Raw genomic sequence first — 20,673 nt, forward strand, 5'->3', positions numbered from 1 at the left:
AAGAAACTAACTAAATATGTACATACAGTAAATTACATTATAGATCACAATAAACTTTCTGGTAACTCGTCAGAAAATATTCCAACCAACATCTTTCCAACAAATCATACGATTATGACCATGACATTAACTTTTGACAAGGAACCTTTAGCCTTCCCATCCCATTAAGAAAAATACATGCAATTACCAAAACTCCACCATAACTTTAGATCCACAACATAGTCATATTTTAAATTAAAACGATTCTTCACTTATTGTCCAAGCGCTACAGGCGGCTGGAGATTATAGTGTCCCTGAAACATGGTATAATTATCTTTCGTAGCACACTGGTAGGCAGGGAAGTGCGTTGGATACTGCCGGGTTGTGTCCGGCAGGGTTGGGTACTGGTAGACAGGGCGAGTGGCTGCAACAGTAGTCAACGGTCGCGCATATAGTGTCTCTTGCCGCATGTCCGGCACCCAGCCTGCGCTCGCGCCGCTCCCAAACACCATTCCACTGTTGTAACTGACACTAGACACATTCGGCGCAACTGCTCCGTAGTTTAGAGACTGAGGCATGGACATCTGCTTCGACGCAACACTCACAGCTGGCACAGTTCCATAATTCGCGCTGCCTATTGACACAGCTGGCGCTTGCTCTACAGATCTCTGCTCAGTTTTCTCATTAGTAACCTTAGCAGATTCTTCATTATCTTCAGAGTTAGCTTTCTTAGGTTTCCTCGTCATATTCGCGTGCGTTTTAACATGCTTAGCGAGATGATCTGAGCGCATGAATCGCTTCGTGCAGAGTTGGCACGCGAATCTCTTCTCCCCGGTGTGCGTGCGCAGGTGCCGCTGCAGCTCATCAGAGCGTGTGAATCGTTTGCCGCAGAATAGCCAGTTGCATACGAATGGCCGCTCGCCCGTGTGCCAGCGGAGATGGGCTTTCAGATGCGAGGTTTTTCCGTAGACTTTTCCGCAGCCGGGCACGTGGCAGACGTGTTCACGCTTAGCACCGTCTTTGCCGTAGTTAGGTCCGAGGCCGGCGGCTTCTGTCAAACAGTTGGGGCAACGGCACTTGGCGCAGCGGCGCTGGAGGTCGCGCGCCTCTTCGGCGGCGGCGGGCGGCCAGTACGGGTACTGAGGATACGCTGGCAGCTCCCGCCAGCCGCACCACGCGCCTGATGAAGCACTGCTGCATGACGAGAGGTCTGAAGCCGGTGAAATTGCATCGCCGCGTCCACACCCGTATCCGTAACTGGGCATCATATTCATCATCTGCAACAAACACCAAAAATATGTTAATTCACTATGTACATACTAGCTTAATATATGTTGGGTCACGCTCGGATTAAGTACTAATTAAAAAACTAATTTGTAACTCGCCAGTAATGAAGGTATGCAATCATCTATTCCGAAATTCGCAACAGTCATAATTCACAAAAGCGTTCAGATCAGATAAATTTAAATGTTTCGCTAATAACTCTATTAAATTACTGATCCAGCCTTAAACGTCAAAAATAATAGATTGCCAAAGGCTACGAGTAAACTAGGGAGGCAATAGAGTTAGGGCGGACCTGTTGAGCGGGCGGATCCACGTATTGCATATCCGGTGACGGTGGTGACAACGTAGCGCGACGAGCCTTCAACTGGATAATTACAGGGCGGCGCACCGTTCGCGTCGAGACGTTTTTAATAACTGGCTTCGGATGGAGGTAACGAGCGGTTGTCGCCTCGTCCCGGCCCCCGCCCGAGGGTAGCGCCGCGCGCGCCACCCCGCGCCCGCGAGCGCTCGCGCAGCCTCCGACACCCCATACCCCACCACACCCCACCGTGACTTATGCCCCTACTCACTTCTTATAAGAAGAAACTATTCACATACGTGACGTCACTTGATTATGTTGATCTATGTAGATATTATGAATATCGTGATTGGGTATTTTTATGTATAAGTATTGCTTCGAAATTTACATTCAGCGATTTATATTAAAATTAAAAACGAATTACTTAGAACATTATGTATACCGACTTCATTTGTTATACATTGGTTGACATTGGCTACCTACTTAGCTTTGATTTGTAGTACATGACATATAGGTAGAGGTTGTTTGTTGCCAGGAGTTCAATTCAGATAGCAATTTCTTGATAGTAGGTACTGATATATTTATACTCGTACATATCTGAATAGTTAGGCCTAACTGTATTTTATTTACCTATATTTTTTGTTTAATTTCTATCTTTTTCGAGTGCATAATCCGTACATTACATATTGAATAAAATGATTCACCGATCCATAATCCTCCGCTCCGGCTGTTAAAAGTGTTACGAAAGCGTTTTATTTTATTTACTTATTTAATTCTCAGTGGATCTGGTCAAGCTTGTTCTGATAGCCATCTACCTATATAATATTATTCTTCTGTTTTGACTCTCACGCAGCGCTTAATGTTTTTAATTTTTTCTCTATTTCGGTCAGCAGTTCGCGGCACAGCAGTATGATTTATGCATATCCGAGGCCAAACCTTTAATTACACGTTGTTAAAATATGGCAGTTTGTTAAATCGTTCGAGATGCTTTTGTTTTACTAAACGCCGCTCTCTTAGAGAGAACTACTTTTCCTGTGTTCCGCCGAACTTATTAAGTTTGCCTGCCGACTGGGTTTGTTCTTTTTATTGTTTTACTAATGCTGCGGTTTGTACAATAGATTTGTTCTATTTAATTAATAGGCATTGCCCAAGATTATAGATTTAAAAAAAATATAAAGGTTTTATTTGACAAGAATGAAAAAGTCTATCGGGTGTGAAATGTTTAGTTAGCTTCTCGAACAAAGCCATAAGCTAGAGGATAAATGGAGGATGTGAATGATAAGTATGGAAAACTTGAAAAGATTCTTCTTCGTTTAAAAAAAAAATTGTCTTTCAATAGAATAATACCTCAGTATTCATTGCAGCAGGAAAAATATATAATAGGTATTCCTTGACATCATAATTAGGAAAAGATGGACTAAATGTCACAAGCATTCTCTGCTAGGTAGGCTAGGTAGCTTAATTTAATAATAATTTGACATCGGGCTAATATGTACCTATTATTAGCCCGATGTCAAATTATTATTAATCTTTTATGAATACGGATTATATATAACTATTATAATTATTTAAAATTATCTTAACTACATACATAAATGTTTTATTTTGATCAATAAGTTTTTAATTTCATTTATTCATAAAACTTTTTTTTCGTTGTCATTAATGACAATGACTCATTATATTTAAAGCTAACAAACAGTAAAACTACATATGTAAAACTAAAAAAATGGGAAATAATAATTCAATATTAAATATAATATTCTGAATGAATGAAATTTAAATTAAGTTTTTGGAGTTTTAAATTCTTACGTAAGTAGGTAAGTATACATATGGATGTATTTATAATTAATGTAATTACCTACTGGCTATATGCATAGACACAAATTGCCTATTTATTTAAATATGTTAATTATTGGCATGTCTAAATCTAAATAAAATATTCGTAAACACTGAGTGGGCTCACAACCACTATACTACATCATCATCAACCTTTTCGATCTTTAAACCATAACATCTTAAATCACCTCGCGGCAGTCTCACCCTTTTATTACAGCCCGTAAAATACATTTCCACGAAAGCGCTACTGTACTGTAGAATGGCCAGTAATTGTCACGAATGCCTCAGTAACCTGTCGACATGTTTACGACAGGATAGAACAATAGCTGCCGGTGCCGGGACTAGACAATGCCGCATTTCGCTACTGTGCCCTAGTCGGTGTCCGAGCCTCCACAAAGCCCACATGCAGTGGACAAAGAAGCCTACTAATGCGCGATGATCGCTCTCCTAGCGCCATAAATCTTGAGGGCTACTGCGTTTTTGTAAGCGTGCGAACCCAAAAAACGCGGGCCCTTGGACACTTGCGACATCTTCAATCATTTACAAGGACGGCATGTTGCGATATATGATGAAACGAATCGCCGACTTCCTTCAATTTACTTCGATGGTATACGGTGATTTGAATGCTGATTGTAGTTACTTGTTTATAAGTTTTATAACCTACTACTTATTAAAACGTTTTTGAGTTGTCGGTAAATACATACCTACATAATACTCGTATTTATCAAGAGAAAATCTTTACACAAATCATACGGGTCTAAAGCATGCAAAGCTCTTTATGCAAGGAATAGACTCCGGCTGGAGCAAAAAGCTTTGGAAACTTAGCAAAAGACAACTCCAAATCATAACGGGGGTGTTTACTGGCCATTACGGGGTCAAAGGATTTCTGGCCAAGATGGGACACTCTGACAACACCGATTGTCGTATGTGTGGCGAAGAGGAAGAGACAGTAAGACACTTAATGTGTGAATGTCACGCCCTCGCCAGACAAAGAATGAAGGACTTTGGAGCAGGATACCTGGAACCAAAGGACTTTAAAACGCTACCCATGAGCTCCATCATCCGACACATGGATATGGTGGGAAAAGCTCTTGAGTAGTTGACGGATCTCTTCTAGGGGGTAACTGCACAAAAGATCCCTATGGGTCGAAGTGTATCCGCAAGGGCCCCCGAAAACAATAAGATAAGATACACAAATCATTCTAGTTCAAGTGCAAGCTCTATAGGTACCACATCTGTAGCTAAGTTTACTGTTTCCAGACAAATAGAACGATACATGTGTAGGTAGGAATAGAAAACATCCCAGGCTCAGAAACGTAAGTGGCCATCACACAAATTTTGGTCCTTACCAAGATTTGAACCCATAACCGCCAGATTCGTAGACAGGGTTGCTAGGTAGGTACAGTCAGTGTCATATAGTAGGTAGCATCCAAAGTATTCAAATAGTTTGGTACACCATATATTATTATGTAATATGTACGGCGTACCGAACTATTTGAATACTTTGGATGCTTCCTACTATATGACGCTGACTGTACCTACACACTACTTAGTTAAGGAGTCATCCATTAATTACGTCACACGAATTTATAGGTTTTTTAACCCCTCCCCCCCTCCTTGTCACACTTGGTCACATTTGGCAAATCCCTCCCCCCCTGGTGTGACGTCACAATTTTTTTCAACGCAGTCGGCAAATCGATTTTTTTGTATTATTCATATTTTATCAAAATATTTTTGACAAGAAATATTAGTAATTTTATAGCCCAAAACTGATTAGGAAAGAAAATTAAACTAGGTAATAAAAACGATTATCGTTCCAAAAACTTGTTATTTAACTGTACAGGGAATTAAATAATTTAAATCCATTTTCGGTTACTGATGAAGTTAAAGTGACGTCACAAAGTTTGTGACTCCCCCCTCCCCCTTGTCACAACATGTCACACTTTCTTGACCCCCTCCCTCCCCCTAAACGTGTGATGTGATTAATGGATGACCCCTAATACCTAAGCTAAGGAACCGCGTCTTCAAAGTTTTCTTATCTAAGTTTGAATGCGACTCTTGTTCATTTCCATGCTCGCATTGAATTGATATTGATTCCAGACGCATTTCAAGCTGCGGGTCATTTCCGTCGAGCCTCGGATATTTTACACTAATTACAGGTTTCCAATGTCGTGGGCGGGTAATTAGTGCTATTGCACGTAGTCCTTCACTTCCTGTCTTTTGGCGGCATGAATGGATCTGTACGAAGAGTTGCACAAAGTACCGACGTAGTGGTGTCAGGTTGCCGGCCATTGTGTGCCGCCAGCCGAGCTGGCACCCACGCCAATGGCTCGGCCAATTAGGTATATTATCGACTTCATCGAGAGTAATAGTGCCGTTTGTTAGTAGGTAGTAAGATCTTAGAAAATATGCACACAACGTTATCTTCTTACTCTACAAAACGGTTATAACAAAGGTAATACCTACTTATAGGACACTTCTTCGTTTTATAACTATACGGATTAGCCGTATGGCATAGTTGTACTGAAGTCCATCGGCTGTTTACACTAAAAAAGAGATGTGTAGACATACGTATTTTAACAGGCAGCAAATCCAACCGAGAGTTGTACAGAGACTCTTTTAAAAATTTGGTTTGCCCACTCTTTCTGAGTTTCTGCACTGTTTATAATAGAGCTCTGCAAACTAGTTCGCTGGCATGTAAATAAATCTCCTGCAAAAAATAATTTTAATAGCAACAGACTAAACTCAATGTTTGCTCACGATAACGACGACGATGACGATTTGACGATGTTCGCCATACAGGGATAAAGTTCGCCTTTGTTGTATTTAATTTACTCTGTAACTGTGTTTCTCGTGTTTTTATTTCTATGTACAATAAAGTATATACATTACATACATACATACATACATACGATATACCGACAGGCTCCTATTGCTACGAAAGCAATCTACCAGCGTAGCACTAACTATGTGGCTGCTAAGGTGTTTATACGTTGCCCGTAGAAATTAAGGCACTCAATGACTTGAAATTCTTGATAGAACTTAAACATTTTGTCATAAAGTCATGCCCGTACAGTTTAAGTGAATATTTTAATATAAACTGTTATTTAATAAGTATGTTCCTATACCCACTGGGTACAATTGTATTGCTTTTCTCTGTATTGCTTAACATCAACATTTAGGTACACATACAATTTTAAGCTTGTTAAAAAAAACTTAACCAGATGTGTAATGTGGCTACGAATCAATTTGAATCAGGATATTGGATTGAATTGGTTCTCGGTAGCAAGTATGGAGTAGTACGTAGTACCTAACCTCTTTTATACAATTGTCTCCAGTGGTAGTGTAGTAACAATGTAGAGCATTTAAATGATGATGCTACATACCTCTACTACGTGATCGATTTTAATATTTAAGTGGGCATTCCAACTCTATGTTACGAATTAGGTAGTTATATGACAGTAGGTAGTAAGGTAGAGTAACGTATACTTACCTCTAAAGGAATCTGGGTAAAAAACTAACTCTATGTCTATCTTTTGTTGCAATGTGAAAAAGTGGAGACATTCAAATAAACTTGTTGCATTAAGGAAATATGATCTCAAATCCATCACAAAGAGCACAAAAACCCAGAATTCGAGTTTAATCGTGAATAAATTTAATATCGGTATTGTATCGAGGCGGATCTCATGTTATCTGATCGGAACTTCGCTCGGTTTCGCAAGGAACCGTAAAGGAGTGAACAGCGGGCGTTGGCTTTGTCGAAATGTTCAAATGGAATATTTTTCCAACCTCCTATATCAACGAAGCCTGCGTTATCAATCTGAACCTTAATATTTTGCAGCAAAGTTACTAATTGAATCTTACAGTTGAAGAAGATACGATTGCATATAAAGTAACCGTCAGAAATGTAACAAGATCACGCGAGTACCTGTCGCACAATGAGCCGCAGGTTCGCACGAATCCCTTGTCATTTTTGTGAAAAAGTGTAACTTTTTTGAAGTGCCTTGATTTCGGTTTGTCAAAGGTTGGGTGCATTAGTAAAAACTTCTATCTATGTGGTTTTTTTATATGGCACTAATAATTATGGTACATACTTAAATTACTCATAATTAAGTACTCAAACTTTGAATGATTTTTTCTTGTCCACAACTGAGCGTTAGAACCAATATTTTTAACCGACTTCAAAAAACTCGCCACGCTCGTGGTTCAATTTTGGAATCTTTCGCTTGCTCGGGCATCAATATTAGCACGAGGGTTTAAACATCAATGTCAATATCTAGAGAGGAAACTAGGAACTACGTTTGTATGGAGACGCGGTCGTTCACTATTCTCTTAAAAGTGTTGTTGTTAAGTAGGTAGTAACTTAGTTTGTATCGCTCTAAAAAAACTTTCCAAGGATCTTGACCAAAAGCCAACATCTGAAAGCGGAATAAATGCCAAATTTAAATGGTTCGATAAGCAGACAACGAATGTCATTTATAGGCACAATACAAAACTATAAACATGAATCTCCACAAATACTCAATCTAAACATAGTAAGTCAAGATCAACGCAGTCATAAAAACTTGAAAGGTAAAATTCTGCGGATCGGGCGCCCTGCCGCGCCGCGGTGTCTTCAATCGCTTGAAACGCTTTGCAGTGACAGCCGAAATTGCCCTGTACATATGTAAAAACGGGCCCGTTTGTTTTACAAAACAAGCCCGGACAGATATGACGACGGTTAATGACACATTTGACGCCGTCGCTCATTAAGCACTTGCCGTTTTTTTCGGAAAGGTCAGTTTTTGTAGTTGTCCTAAACTTTTATAGACTGTCTATTTCAAAAATCAAGATAACCCTAATAGCATTTTCTTGTAGGGATTTTGTTGGGACTTTGTTTACGTATTAGTTGGGCAACCGTTATATTTGGCCGTACGATTTGCTGGAGGGCCCTCGACAAAGGCCCTCCCGAAGATTCCCAACAGAGGGCCATAACAGTAATTTTTTCGTTGGGCCTATTTAAATAAATCATACAATTATTCAACGGTGGTGGTTTTGGTTGGGCCGTGGTTGGGCCTATACACATTTGTTTGATGGTTGGTTAATTGTTACATTTGGCCGTACGATTTGCTGGAGGGCCCTCGACAAAGGCCCGCCCGAAGATTCCCAACAGAGGGCCATTAGAGTAATTTTATCGTTGGGCCTATTTAAATAAATCATACAATTATTCAACGGTGGTGGTTTTGGTTGGGCCGTGGTTGGGCCTATACACATTTGTTTGATGGTTGGTTAATTGTTACATTTGGCCGTATGGCTTGCTGTAGGGCCAACTGCAAAAAAATAAAAAAGGGCAATTTTTTCGTTGTGCTTCTGTTTGCAAATTCAACAATTACCCAACGGCAAGTCAGGTAGGTCGGTAGGTAGTCGTGCACCAGGTTGAAGGCCCAACACAGCTTGTCCCACAAAGGGCCAACATTGTAACTTTAACGTTGGGCCTTGTGTAGGATTCTTACAATACTACCGTAGGTAAATAGTTGTGTAATTTATAGTGTGCCTACAGTCTAATTATGTAATGGGCTTTTGTTTACGAGTCCTACAGTTACCCTACGTTAAGTAAGTGGTTGTGTAATACGACGTTGGGCCTTTGCTGATAAATATTACAATTACACTACGGTAGGCAACTAGGCATTGGTTGTATCCACATGAAGGCCCTCGGCTAGACAGCAGTTGTTGTTAATCTTCTCTGTATCGTTCCAATTTTAGTATATGTACTGCCGAAGCAAGTACACTTACTATACACTCTAATTTGTATATATACTAACCGCACTTCGAAACTTCGTAAGCGAGATTTATGTTTTTTGAGATTTAAATTGAGAAAATGTTGGTAAAATACAATTTTTTAAATTTATGTATAAATTTTATAGTTATAGCTATTAGATTTATAAGTTACTTTTAAAAAATATTATGATTATATCCGGAATAATCGAGAAAATAACTATAACTTCGATGTTTGGAGACAGTAACGCCATCTAGTGACGCCACAAGCAAACTCAACTGGTATTGTTGGGCATCAGTACCACAGCCAATATTGGTAAATGCGATATTTGTGCTCACTGGGCCAACGAATGTTATCGTTGTTTAGCCACCGGTACCAAAATACACAAAAGCCCATTGTTAGGCGTCAGTGCCACAGCCAATGTTGGTAAATACGATATTTGTTATCATTGGGCCAACGAATGTTATCGTTGTTTAGCGAACGGTAGCAAAATACACAAAGGCCCATTGTTGGGCCTCAATGCTACAGCCAATGTTGGTAAATGCGATATTTGTCGTCATTGGGCCATCGGATGATATCTTTGACTAGCCAATGTTACCAAAATACACAAAGGCCCATTGTTGGGCATCCGTGCCACAGTCAATGTTGGTAAATGCGGTATTCGTCACCATTGGGCCAACGAATGTTATCGTTGTTTAGCGAATGGTAGCAAAATACACAAAGGCCCATTGTTGGGCCTCAATGCTACAGCCAATGTTGGTAAATGCGATATTTGTTGTCATTGGGCCATCGTATGATATCGTTGATTAGCCAACGTTACCAAAATAAACAAAGGCCCATTGTTGGGCATCAGTGCCACAGTCAATGTTGGTAAATGCGATATTTGTCATCATTGGGCCATCCGATGATATCGTTGATTAGCCAACGTTACCAAAATACACAAAGGCCCATTGTTGGGCATCAATGCTACAGTCAATGTTGGTAAATGCGATATTTGTCGTCATTGGGCCATCGGATGATATCGTTGATTAGCCAACGTTACCAAAATAAACAAAGGCCCGTTGTTGGGCATCAATGCTACAGCCAATGTTGGTAAATGTGATATTTGTCGTCATTGGGCCATCGGATGATATCGTTGATTAGCCAACGTTACCAAAATAAACAAAGGCCCATTGTTGGGCATCAGTGCCACAGCCAACGTTGGTAAATGCGATTTGTGTCATCATTGGGCCATCGGATGATATCGTTGATTAGCCAACGTTACCAAAATACACAAAGGCCCATTGTTGGGCATCAATGCTACAGCCAATGTTGGTAAATGCGATATTTGTCGTCATTGGGCCATCGGATGATATCGTCGATTAGCCAACGTTACCAAAATAAACAAAGGCCCATTGTTGGGTATCAGTGTAACAGCCAATGTTGGTAAATGCGATATTTGTCATCATTGGGCCATCGGATGATATCCTTGACTAGCCAACGTTACCAAAATACACAAAGGCCCATTGTTGGGCATCCGTGCCACAGCCAATGTTGGTAAATGCGGTATTCGTCACCATTGGGCCAACGAATGTTATCGTTGTTTAGCGAACGGTAGCAAAATACACAAAGGCCCATTGTTGGGCATCACTGCCACTGCCAATGTTGGTAAATGCGATATATGTCATCATTGGGCCAACGAATATTATCGTTGTTTAGCCAACGGTACCAAAATACACAAAGGCCCATTGTTGGGCATCTGTGCCACAGCGAATGTTGGTAAATGCGATGGTGGGCCAATACAAAATTAATGTTGGCTACGGAACGAACCTCATCCCAACGTTTTCCCTACTGTTGGCACCGTAGGCCCCAACGAAAATGCTACTAGGGAAATTAGGGTCGGTCATTTAGACGATGCGAGAATTCGCATGCGAGTTTCTTTACATTGCGGTTTTTGATCGGTCGGTTGTATTGGACGTAACCGACAGTCCGCAATGTAACTAAATCGCATGCGAGTTCGCGCGCCGTCTAAATCAGCTGTAAAGAGTTTTGAATTCGACTCTATAAACACGTCACTATCGAGTGTCGAGCGTATCTGTCTTACGACAATATCGAGTTTAGTCAAGTTTAGTATCCGATGCTGCCCTGATAAGCCAAAAAGCGCTATCTCAAAAGAAAATTCATTGCTAACTTATACTTTAGTTTCTATTACTGAGAATTCCATTTTCAAAATCATTTGTTTTTGAGATAGCGCTATTCGGCTTAGGAGGGCAGAATGGGTAGTAAACTACCTACGTAGAAACCACTCATTATACCTAATCTAATACCTAGGTATCTACTAAGTGCCTGCTACAAGTATTACTTTTGTAATGAAAAGTAGTGTCTAACTATTGGCGCCCTCACTCGCCACCGCCCTCGAACAGACGCCAGAATATCTCGTCAGAAATGGGCGTCTTTCATTCCTTGGTTAACAATCTACTGTACCTCAACGACGTTCCTTCTTTCTTACTTTTCAGCCAAGATCTGAAAGGCCCAAGGTCCTAACTATAGTACTTATTCAGTTTGATGAAATTTAAATAATATTCAATTGGAAGTCGCATTTATTGTTTCGTCCAATTTTCAAACAAAACCAACTCTATTCTCTGCACTAAAGGTTCAAATTTCAGTGGCAAATTCTGGATTTTTCATTTGTATGGCTGGGCCTTAGGAGGTTTAAGTTTGTAAGATTTTCGCATAGCTTAGTTGACATGAACTCTCGCTTTGTCAAAACGGTAACGAAATAATATGCCTTTTATGTTTTAGAAATTTTATTACACCATAACACGCGACACAAGACATACATTTTGTACAAACATTTCACATAATAGTGACAACTTTTTCCTTTACCTAGAGGAATGTAGCACTCTTGTTTGCGAATAGCATAATGATCTAAGTGAAGAAACAAAGTGTAAACGGGTACTATCAACGGAAAGTTGTATTAGAAGATGTAGATAAAAGATGTGTCTAAGAACAATCAGTGCCTCGAATTTGACAGTTTAAATAGATGTCGCTTTACGGCCGTGTGACAATTCAGCACATTTTTTTCTTAGCCCAAATCTAACAATAAATAACTAATTTATTATCAATAATACAGACTGGAAAACCATACAAAAGTGCGTTCCATAGTCTATTGACTGCCTGTGTAACAGTTTATCTCTGGAATAAGAATGATACGCAACATATTAGGCCAATCAAATTAGATAAAAAAAAAGCGTTTTGAGGAATTAATTCCCAGCAAGCTGGAAATCATTTTAATACCTTCAATTAGTCCTAAATGCGTATAATCTGAGTTTGCTCTATCTCAAGAGCTGTGGATACATTTTACCTTGGACTGACAAAACCACTCGATGTAGAAGGAACCCACCTTCAAGGTGGCTGTAAATCAAACACTGGAAAAAAAAGTCTGATTTAAACACGATTTTACAAAAAAAAAGTGGCGGCCATTTTTTACAATTTTTGACTAAAAATTCATATTAAGGTACTTTTCGAATCCTCAGAGTAAATTTTTATCATGATTAGAGCAAAATTTCCGTCGGACGTACCGTTTTTGAACTACAAGCAAAAAACTGAAAAAGAGCAAATTTTTTTCCACAACTCCTGGAATGAAGCACACTCGAATTATACTAATTTAGGACCAAATGAAAGTATTAAGACGATTTACAGCTTGCTGGGAATTATTTCCTGAAAAAATCTAATTTGATTGGCCTATATAGAAAGTATCACTATTAGACAGCAGATTTCAACATGCCGGTTCAACTAAAGGCTATTATGGTCGCATTCAAGGGCAAGATGAAACTTGGTTTTCTTAATAAGGCTTCTCAACACTTTGACCGCCAATGACGGTTACAGTTAAATTAATATCAACCATCGTGCATACCGACAGGGGTGCGAAACTCCTCCCTCCGGGCAAACTCGGCTCCTTTCGGCTCAGCATTGCTCCCAGCTTATTAGGGTTGACACATCTTGACGTCCCTTTGCGTGCACGACCACAGATAAGATAATGGCTAGAATTTTGACAACCCTAAATAGCCGAAAGGGATAGTGCCATATATTAGAAGGGACAGCATGATTCGACCCTGAACCGCTGTCAAACTTCGGTTTTGTAGGAAGTTTCCTTTCTGTACGGTAGTACTATTAATTATTCTGTGATACCGATAATGTTTACGATGACGCGTTGTATACAATAGGCGTGTCGTTCCAAATATTAAATTGGTTAATTATTCTAATAAGATACCTAAATCTAATTACCTTATTAGGAACACCAATATGGTGACCAATGTGACCATTATATGCCTTCCGTACTCCCGGTAACCCACTTAACTAATCATTGGTAGAACGTCAGACAAAAGAGAATTTAGACTAGAGGAATATTGTCAAAGTAAATTATGTAGTCAGTACAGTTACTGCCATGTTTCGACACAAATGATTAACACTTAGAACGTGCGATCTTTTCGAGCGATGGCGCCATACCTTTGGCCTAGTCTCGAGTAGATGGCGATACTTTTTGACATTTAACAAATTTAACACATATCAGTGAAAGAATAAGGATCAAAGTCATTTGACTGGCGTTCTAAAAGTGTGAATCATTTGTGTCGAAAGATGGCAGTAGATTAACTGACTATGTACATAATTTACTTTGACAATATTCCTCCATTTCAAATTCGCTTTGGTTAGACCGTGACATTGCAAGGTTTACGAATAGACAGTTAATTGTGTTCAAGATAGTACTGGTAGGGCGATAGCGCTTTTCACAGACATAATGCATTCGTCTCTCTCTTAAGCACCAAATACCGTCCAAAAACTTGCATGCGTTTTTCGTTACATTGCAGTATTTGGTCTATGATCTGTATTCATTATAGGTACTCTGTAGTTAGCAATGTATCGAATATTGCCTGCAGTTTCTTGAACCATCTAAATGGGGCTTTACTCACATATTTGCCAGAATAAATCGTCTTGCATTTGGATGTCAGCTGTTTTGCACACTCAATTGCTTTCATGTTCAGTCAGCAGCAGAAGCTGGTAAGCGGACGAGGTGTTCAAAATGATCTTGACGCGACTTTATTGTTACGAGAATAAGAGCGTGTCAAGGTAATTATGAACACCTCAGCCGCTTAGCAACTTCTGCTGCTAACTGTTCCATTTCAACTTTATACACTTGCGTACATTGACGTATATATAGTTGAATTATCGAGAAGATGGAATTGCATTTGTAGTGGTTGTATGCTGATAGTACAAGAAAATAGAAAATTCAAATATAGAATGCCTGTAAACAAACAATACTACTACATATGCAATTCCACGCTCTCGATGATTCAACTATACAATATAAGGACTGGCCTTACGGACATTAAAAATGGTACTAGTTCAGCGGTGTCACTCACGAATTCCAGCCAATCGTGCAGTCTAACGTAACTAGTTGCGACCAATAGCACGCGTAATGCGAACTCATCAACCAATCGCGTTGTAGCGGTGTCACAACGCTTTACTGGCCCCTGTCATGCCTCATTATTATTGCCCGTAAGGCCAGTCCCTAGATATATATGTCAATGCTTGCGTAACAATAATTATAAATAACGAAAAGGAGATACATACGAATATAAATTGCAACAATAGTGGTAGTTAGATCACAAGATTTCTTATCAATACATAATACAAGTGTAAATATACAAGATATACAAATCAAAGATACTTTGCGACAACTTTGTTTACATTAAATTACATTGATTTGTACGGTGTAAACCAAAATCTAGTGTAACATACGTTACGTTGCAATGCAAAACATAGCATATGGAAAAGGCATTAACCAGGCAGCTAAGAAAACATAAAAGAGGATGCCACCGCGATACGATGCCCGAAAAATCTTAAGCTCGATTAAAAATTACTTATATGAAATAGCAATAGAAATTCGATTCGGTTCTTGAACCTATACAATATATAAAATAATAATATTTGCACATGTATATAAATCGGCTAGTATTGCAGTAAAACTACAATGTAAGTTTATGTTACAGTTATAAAAACTGATGAGTGATGAGCTTAGAACTTCATTCGCGTAAAACGTAAACCCGTAATATATTTACTTCATTTATTTTGAGACAATGCTCGTATGACCTGACAAGACATGGTCGTGTAGACAATAAATCAAAATTGTCTTTAAATATAGTACTAGAAAAATCGAATCATTAATTTTTAACCACACCAGCTCTTGAGTGTTCAAAAACTGATGAGAAATTTATTCACATGTGGGGCAAAGTAATCAAATGCTGGTAGAATTGACTTTTAAATGACGGTTGATAGATATTTAATAACATTCATTTTGAATCGATTTGCTTTGATTATGTCTGATATTTTAGAGTAAGTATTTTCCTTGTGTTGGTGTAGTGAAAAATTTTGTGTCACTCGGTGGCAAAATTTATTTAACCCTCATGCCCTGAAACCCTCGCAACGCCCAAGATTCCATTTTTCGAATCACTTGCTACGCTCGTAGTTCAATATTGAAATCTTTCGCTTGCTCGGATATCAATATAGCACGAGAGGTTAAATAACAACTTTGCCCCCTTGTAAAACAAATAACTATAATATCTGTTGGTTATACAGAGTTAAGATTCAGTATTGCTTATCCCAACATAAACTTTACTATTTTAAAGTCTGATTCTCAAATTAAGTCCATTAAAGTTAATTTCTTATGAAATTCTAAATAACATTCTTATTCGTCGACAAAATAACTAAATAAATGCATGTTCATTCTGGGACTCAAATACAAAACCTGTTCCGCCAGTTTACGTTTTAAGCAGAGAACTTTAATTCAATGGTAATTATCGCATTATCTAATGCAATGAATACATTTGTTCAAGGAAAGGCTTTTAATTAAAATAAATATCGAAGGAAAATGCAGAAAGGAATTAATTTAAACGGATAGGTGAAGTTGGATGGCTCCGAACTTAAACTAAATGATAAGGGCTAGTCACAGTAACCTTATAACTCGTCTCGCAGCAGAGTGTATCTGTTCTTGGAGGGAGCTAGCTTCTTGAACGTGGATTCGGGTGGCGTAGTCACTTTGACGTCGTTACTGTCTGCTATTTGGTTCGGGTCCGGGCCGTAGTGGAATTCCCTGGAATTTAATAAGGATATTGTGTTATTTCTAAGTTGTTTTATTTGGTTTGTCCTACTCTATCGTAAATATCGTTACAGTTTGAGTGCCCAAGATTTAAGTTTCTGATTCAAATCAAACTAGACTACGTAAGTATACTTTGGCAAACCCACTTTGACAGTAGAAAAAAACGCGAAATTCAAATTTTCCATGGGAGGACAACCCTATACGCCTACATTTTTTAAATTTGCCATCTTTTTCTACTGACGGAAATGGCTTACTAAACTATTGTTATAATATTCAAGTAGGGTGGAAAAAAACAGTAGTAATAATAAACAGGTAGAGTTAGACCAAAAAAAGTCTGCAGCGATTTTGATAGGCCACGCAGTGCAACTGTTACGTACGTCATAATTTCATAGAAGTTTGACGTTTAAAATAACACTTGCAGTGCGTGGGCTATCAAAATCTCTACAGACTGTTCTTGGTCTAACTCTTGGTAAATTTTATCTCCAGTAGGTACTTAGCTAACCTATGAACCTATGAAGTCGGGGTCAAAGAATACGATGTAGGTACATTGGAAAATATACCTAGAGTCAAATAATGTTAAGGTATAAATTCGCTGTATTTTACAGTCACGCTTAATTCGGTATTGACGCGCGGATTCCACGGTTGACATTATTGTACTAAATAGCTCGACCGTAAAATTGCTGCAGGTTATACAATATGTCAACAAAATAACTTACTACTCACGAGTTGTTAGTGCAGAGCAGAATAAACTAATACGAATAATTACGTCGTAATACTCGTAATATTAATGATGATGATAATTCATCATCATATTATGGTCTTTTATTCACATTCTTAGATACCTACGCGAAAAAACTGGTAGAACCCCGTGTACCTACAGATTTTTCACAATATTTAACAGTGGAATCGTCATAATATTTATTAGAGGAATTATGTGACAAGCAATGAAATGGAACGAGTTACTGTTATCTTTCTGGTTAACAATTGAGTACATGAATCTTGTAGAAATCTGCGGTAAACATCATTCCTCTTATATTAAGCTACCTTTTGACGAGAATTTGTTGAGAAATGCGACGTGTAGAGAACAGCCGCCGCACAGAAATATTCGTACCAAAGAACTTTTGCTGCAGCTAAAACGGAGACGCTTTGGTCACGCTACGCGCTCACTCGATCAATAATAATGAACACCTACCTATGTAGTTTCCCCGAGTACAAGTCTTGCAAGAACTGGAAAAGCTTCCCGGGCTTCTCCATGTCGCTGTAGTTAGGGAACAGGTACATGTGCCGGAACGAGTCGATGGCGATCAGCGGCAGGTCGGACACGGACTTGCCGAGGTGGTGCAGCGGGTGCTCGAACCTCACGCCGTCCGCCGTTAGGAAGTTGATGTTCTCTGGAAATTGTTTTTATTCACTTTTATATGGGCCATGATTTTACCCGCCACCAGGGGCATTCCACGAGTAGGGCATGCTTCCCGGTAATATGAGAACCGGGAATTCCCGGGAATTTTATAGTGTCAAAAGAACCGGTACTGAAGACCCGGTACCGGTACTTCCCGGTTCTCATCATATGACTAGTTATTCACATTTCAATAGCAGTAATGTTTTAGTACTTTAGCTCGGGACATTATATAACATTTAATAATGGTGCTATGAAACGGGGGACTCAAATAACCCAACAAACTAACCTAGTAAAGTAGGCATTCGTGCAGGCAGGCCGTGCCGTCATAGTGCTGAGTGCATCGACTACGGTACGGCGGTGTGGCTCGGCCCAGGTGGAGGCAAAGTGTGCCGGTTAATTTCGTAAAATAGGTTGGAACGCGAATTTCTTAAGTGTTTGTTTATAATAAAATAAGTCATTTATTAATTCTTATGCAATTATTTATGTGAAAATAAGTCATTCATAAAGATTGTACGCTAACACAAACAATTTCTTAAAAGTAATCAAAAGATGCCTTGAGAACCGGGAAGAACCGGGAATCCCGGTTCTAGGCATGGCCGCCTTGAAATTCTTGGTACCGCGATCAGTACTGCATGCCCTATCCACGAGAATGTCGCTTACGTAACGGTATTCTTCTAATTCTTCTGAAAATGCTGAGGAAGCGATATCGGGTCTGGTATTATTCAAGACTTGGCTAAAAAATGGGCACTTATGTGCTTTCCAAATTCGATTGAGGTAGCTGCCATACAAGGCAAAAGCGGTACGTAAGCAACATTATCGTGGAATGCGCGTACATGCGAACGACATTGTTATATAGCGGTTACTTTATTCAACCCTTAGCCATATATTTCGAGGTAATAATAAATATAAAACATACTGAGCAATGTTTACTTTGGGATCAACAACGAAATCACGAAAAAACTTGGCTGTTTGACATATTTTGACAGAATGCCTAATAAGGGTTCAAAAAAATCCTGTATAGACTTTTACTTGACAGCAAGACAAGTACAGGAGTATGAAATATAGCATAATACATATACAAGGCCGAACAGCATCATATACTTCGCTGTCACATTTGCGTCCCTGTATTTTTTTTTTCAAAACACTGAAATGATAAGAGTTTACTCACGTTTTTCAGACACTAAATCTCTCTTAATAATCTCCTTATATCTCTTCACACTCTCCGTGTCAGTAGGATGATGGAACAAGATGAGGAACGGCAATCCCTCCTCCGTTAATTCCTCTGCGTTCTCGAAGGTGATCTCCCGCACTAGAGGGATGCACTTCTCTTGCACCCATGTGTAGAGCTCGTCGAAGTTTGTGAGGGAGCCCTTGTAGGTTTCATCCGGCTCCTCGGACACTTTTCGGTCCGTTCTAAATACGACAATTGGCTGGCCTGCAATAGAAATATTATTTAACAGAAAAGAATTTGGAATTTAAAACTGGACAAATGAAAAATTGCATTTGTCTACGCAAGTTTTGATCTGTGAGTGGCTCGATGATATAGTCGATAAGATTACAGTCACTTGACACCTTTGGCATAGGAATTCAAAGATGGATGATGATGATGATGTGGCATTATTGTTTATGAAAGTATTATTGCTCAAATTTGTAACTTCCTTGTTGCCAACGGCTTTGTCACAATCAAACGAGTGATGGTATGTATATTAAGAATGTGTTACTCTAGGTATATTGCAATGTCTTCGTTATTCATTCCATTGTTAAAGACAAAGCAAAAACTGTAGTATGATAGAGATAAGGTAATACGAGGTAGAGGTAGGTAATTACGTAATAACTTAATCCTTTGTTTATATAAAACAAGAACAGAACGTGCGTAAAAGCCGATAAAATTTTATTGGCATAGGTACTACAAGCTGGATTGTTAATTTAAAGACAAGAATTCACTTTGTGGTTCGTGTTAGGTTGTATGGCTGCGCAATTTTCATTTGCGATACATACTTATAACGGCAATTCATTTTCTGGTTTAGGTTTGCATAGTGTATTATTATTCATATTAAGAAAATAAATCCAACAATAATCTTTACACACAAAGTGAATTTGCAGCATAAAGAAAGATTTGAGACACAAATATTCAGGCAAACAGCTGGGCAAACATGGGTGCAGAAAGGCTATGTGTGTTGTATTAGGATTAGGTGAGACCGCGACGTTTTGAAACACAGATGAGTTGAATTTTTAATCGTTTTTTTTAGTTACCTATAACTTTATAATGTGGTAGTGTTTTGGCTTGTATTATGTATGTTCCGGAAGATAATTAACTAAAGATTGAATTAACAATGAACGATGCAAGTCATTGCTTGTTGTATGCGTTTGGGATGCAATTTTATTGCTACTGAGAGTAATGACAGAATTTCAAAGAGATTGTTTCAACTGTCCTCGGTTCTATTTTGTATAGCTGAATTGACATAAGATGAAGTTTAATTTTGTCTTTTCTAAATATTTTATTTTAGCGTGTCTATTGAGTACCAAAAAAAATCAGACAGAGGTTTGGCAAGCCAAGAAATATATGATGACTACAGAATTTGCATCTAGTAATGTACCTTAAACGTTTCGTGAAATTATCATAACCTTGCTAAAGGCTCCACGAAGGAAAGAAAAACAGACTAATTGGTTTTAACTAATTTCGTTTTTCTGCAATTAAAAATGATTTAGATTGAAGCAGTTAGATCATCAAAAAAGATAATCAAGATTCCTTAATGTTCCTTAATGAAAACAAAACACGCTAAAAATAAAGGAATAAAAGACCAAGACAAAAGTTACGTAAAAAGTTCTGTGCCCGAGTTACTTATTTAATTAATGTTCCTTTGTTAAGTCTCATCCCACGTAACATATACAAATACTTTATTAATAACGCCAAGTTACATGTCAGGTACAGACAACAAATTAATAGTGTAGAAATTGTTACGTTAAAATATTATTTTTAAATATTT

The 20,673-nt window shown here is 38.7% G+C and overlaps 2 protein-coding genes across 4 annotated transcripts in view; both read right to left on the minus strand.

Moving 5' to 3' along the window:
- Positions 1-16,274, minus strand: LOC134792793 (transcription factor Sp5-like). 2 transcript variants are annotated; one of them, XM_063764141.1, is made up of 2 exons: positions 1,556-1,817; positions 1-1,256 (listed from the first exon to the last, which is right to left on the minus strand). In XM_063764141.1, the coding sequence occupies exons 1-2, from the start codon at positions 1,583-1,585 to the stop codon at positions 252-254; spliced, it is 1,035 nt and encodes a 344-aa protein (XP_063620211.1). In that variant the 5' UTR covers positions 1,586-1,817; the 3' UTR covers positions 1-251. The 2 variants fall into 2 exon arrangements, with proteins under 2 accessions (XP_063620211.1, XP_063620212.1); XM_063764142.1 differs by lacking the exon at positions 1,556-1,817 and adding an exon at positions 16,145-16,274 and having other exon boundaries at positions 2-1,256.
- LOC134792790 (endoplasmic reticulum resident protein 44) overlaps positions 11,921-20,673 on the minus strand; it is a 17,028-nt gene continuing 8,275 nt past the window's right edge. For both annotated transcript variants that reach the window (XM_063764133.1, XM_063764132.1), the window contains 3 exons: positions 18,855-19,121; positions 17,480-17,678; positions 11,921-16,281 (listed from right to left, as the gene is read on the minus strand). In XM_063764133.1, the coding sequence (XP_063620203.1) occupies positions 16,146-16,281; positions 17,480-17,678; positions 18,855-19,121 (602 nt within the window). In that variant the 3' untranslated portion in view covers positions 11,921-16,145. The remainder of the gene's footprint in view (positions 16,282-17,479; positions 17,679-18,854; positions 19,122-20,673) is intronic.

The sequence above is a fragment of the Cydia splendana genome, chromosome 8 (assembly GCF_910591565.1).
Source record: "Cydia splendana chromosome 8, ilCydSple1.2, whole genome shotgun sequence".
In the NCBI taxonomy this organism is placed as follows: Eukaryota; Metazoa; Arthropoda; class Insecta; order Lepidoptera; family Tortricidae; genus Cydia; species Cydia splendana.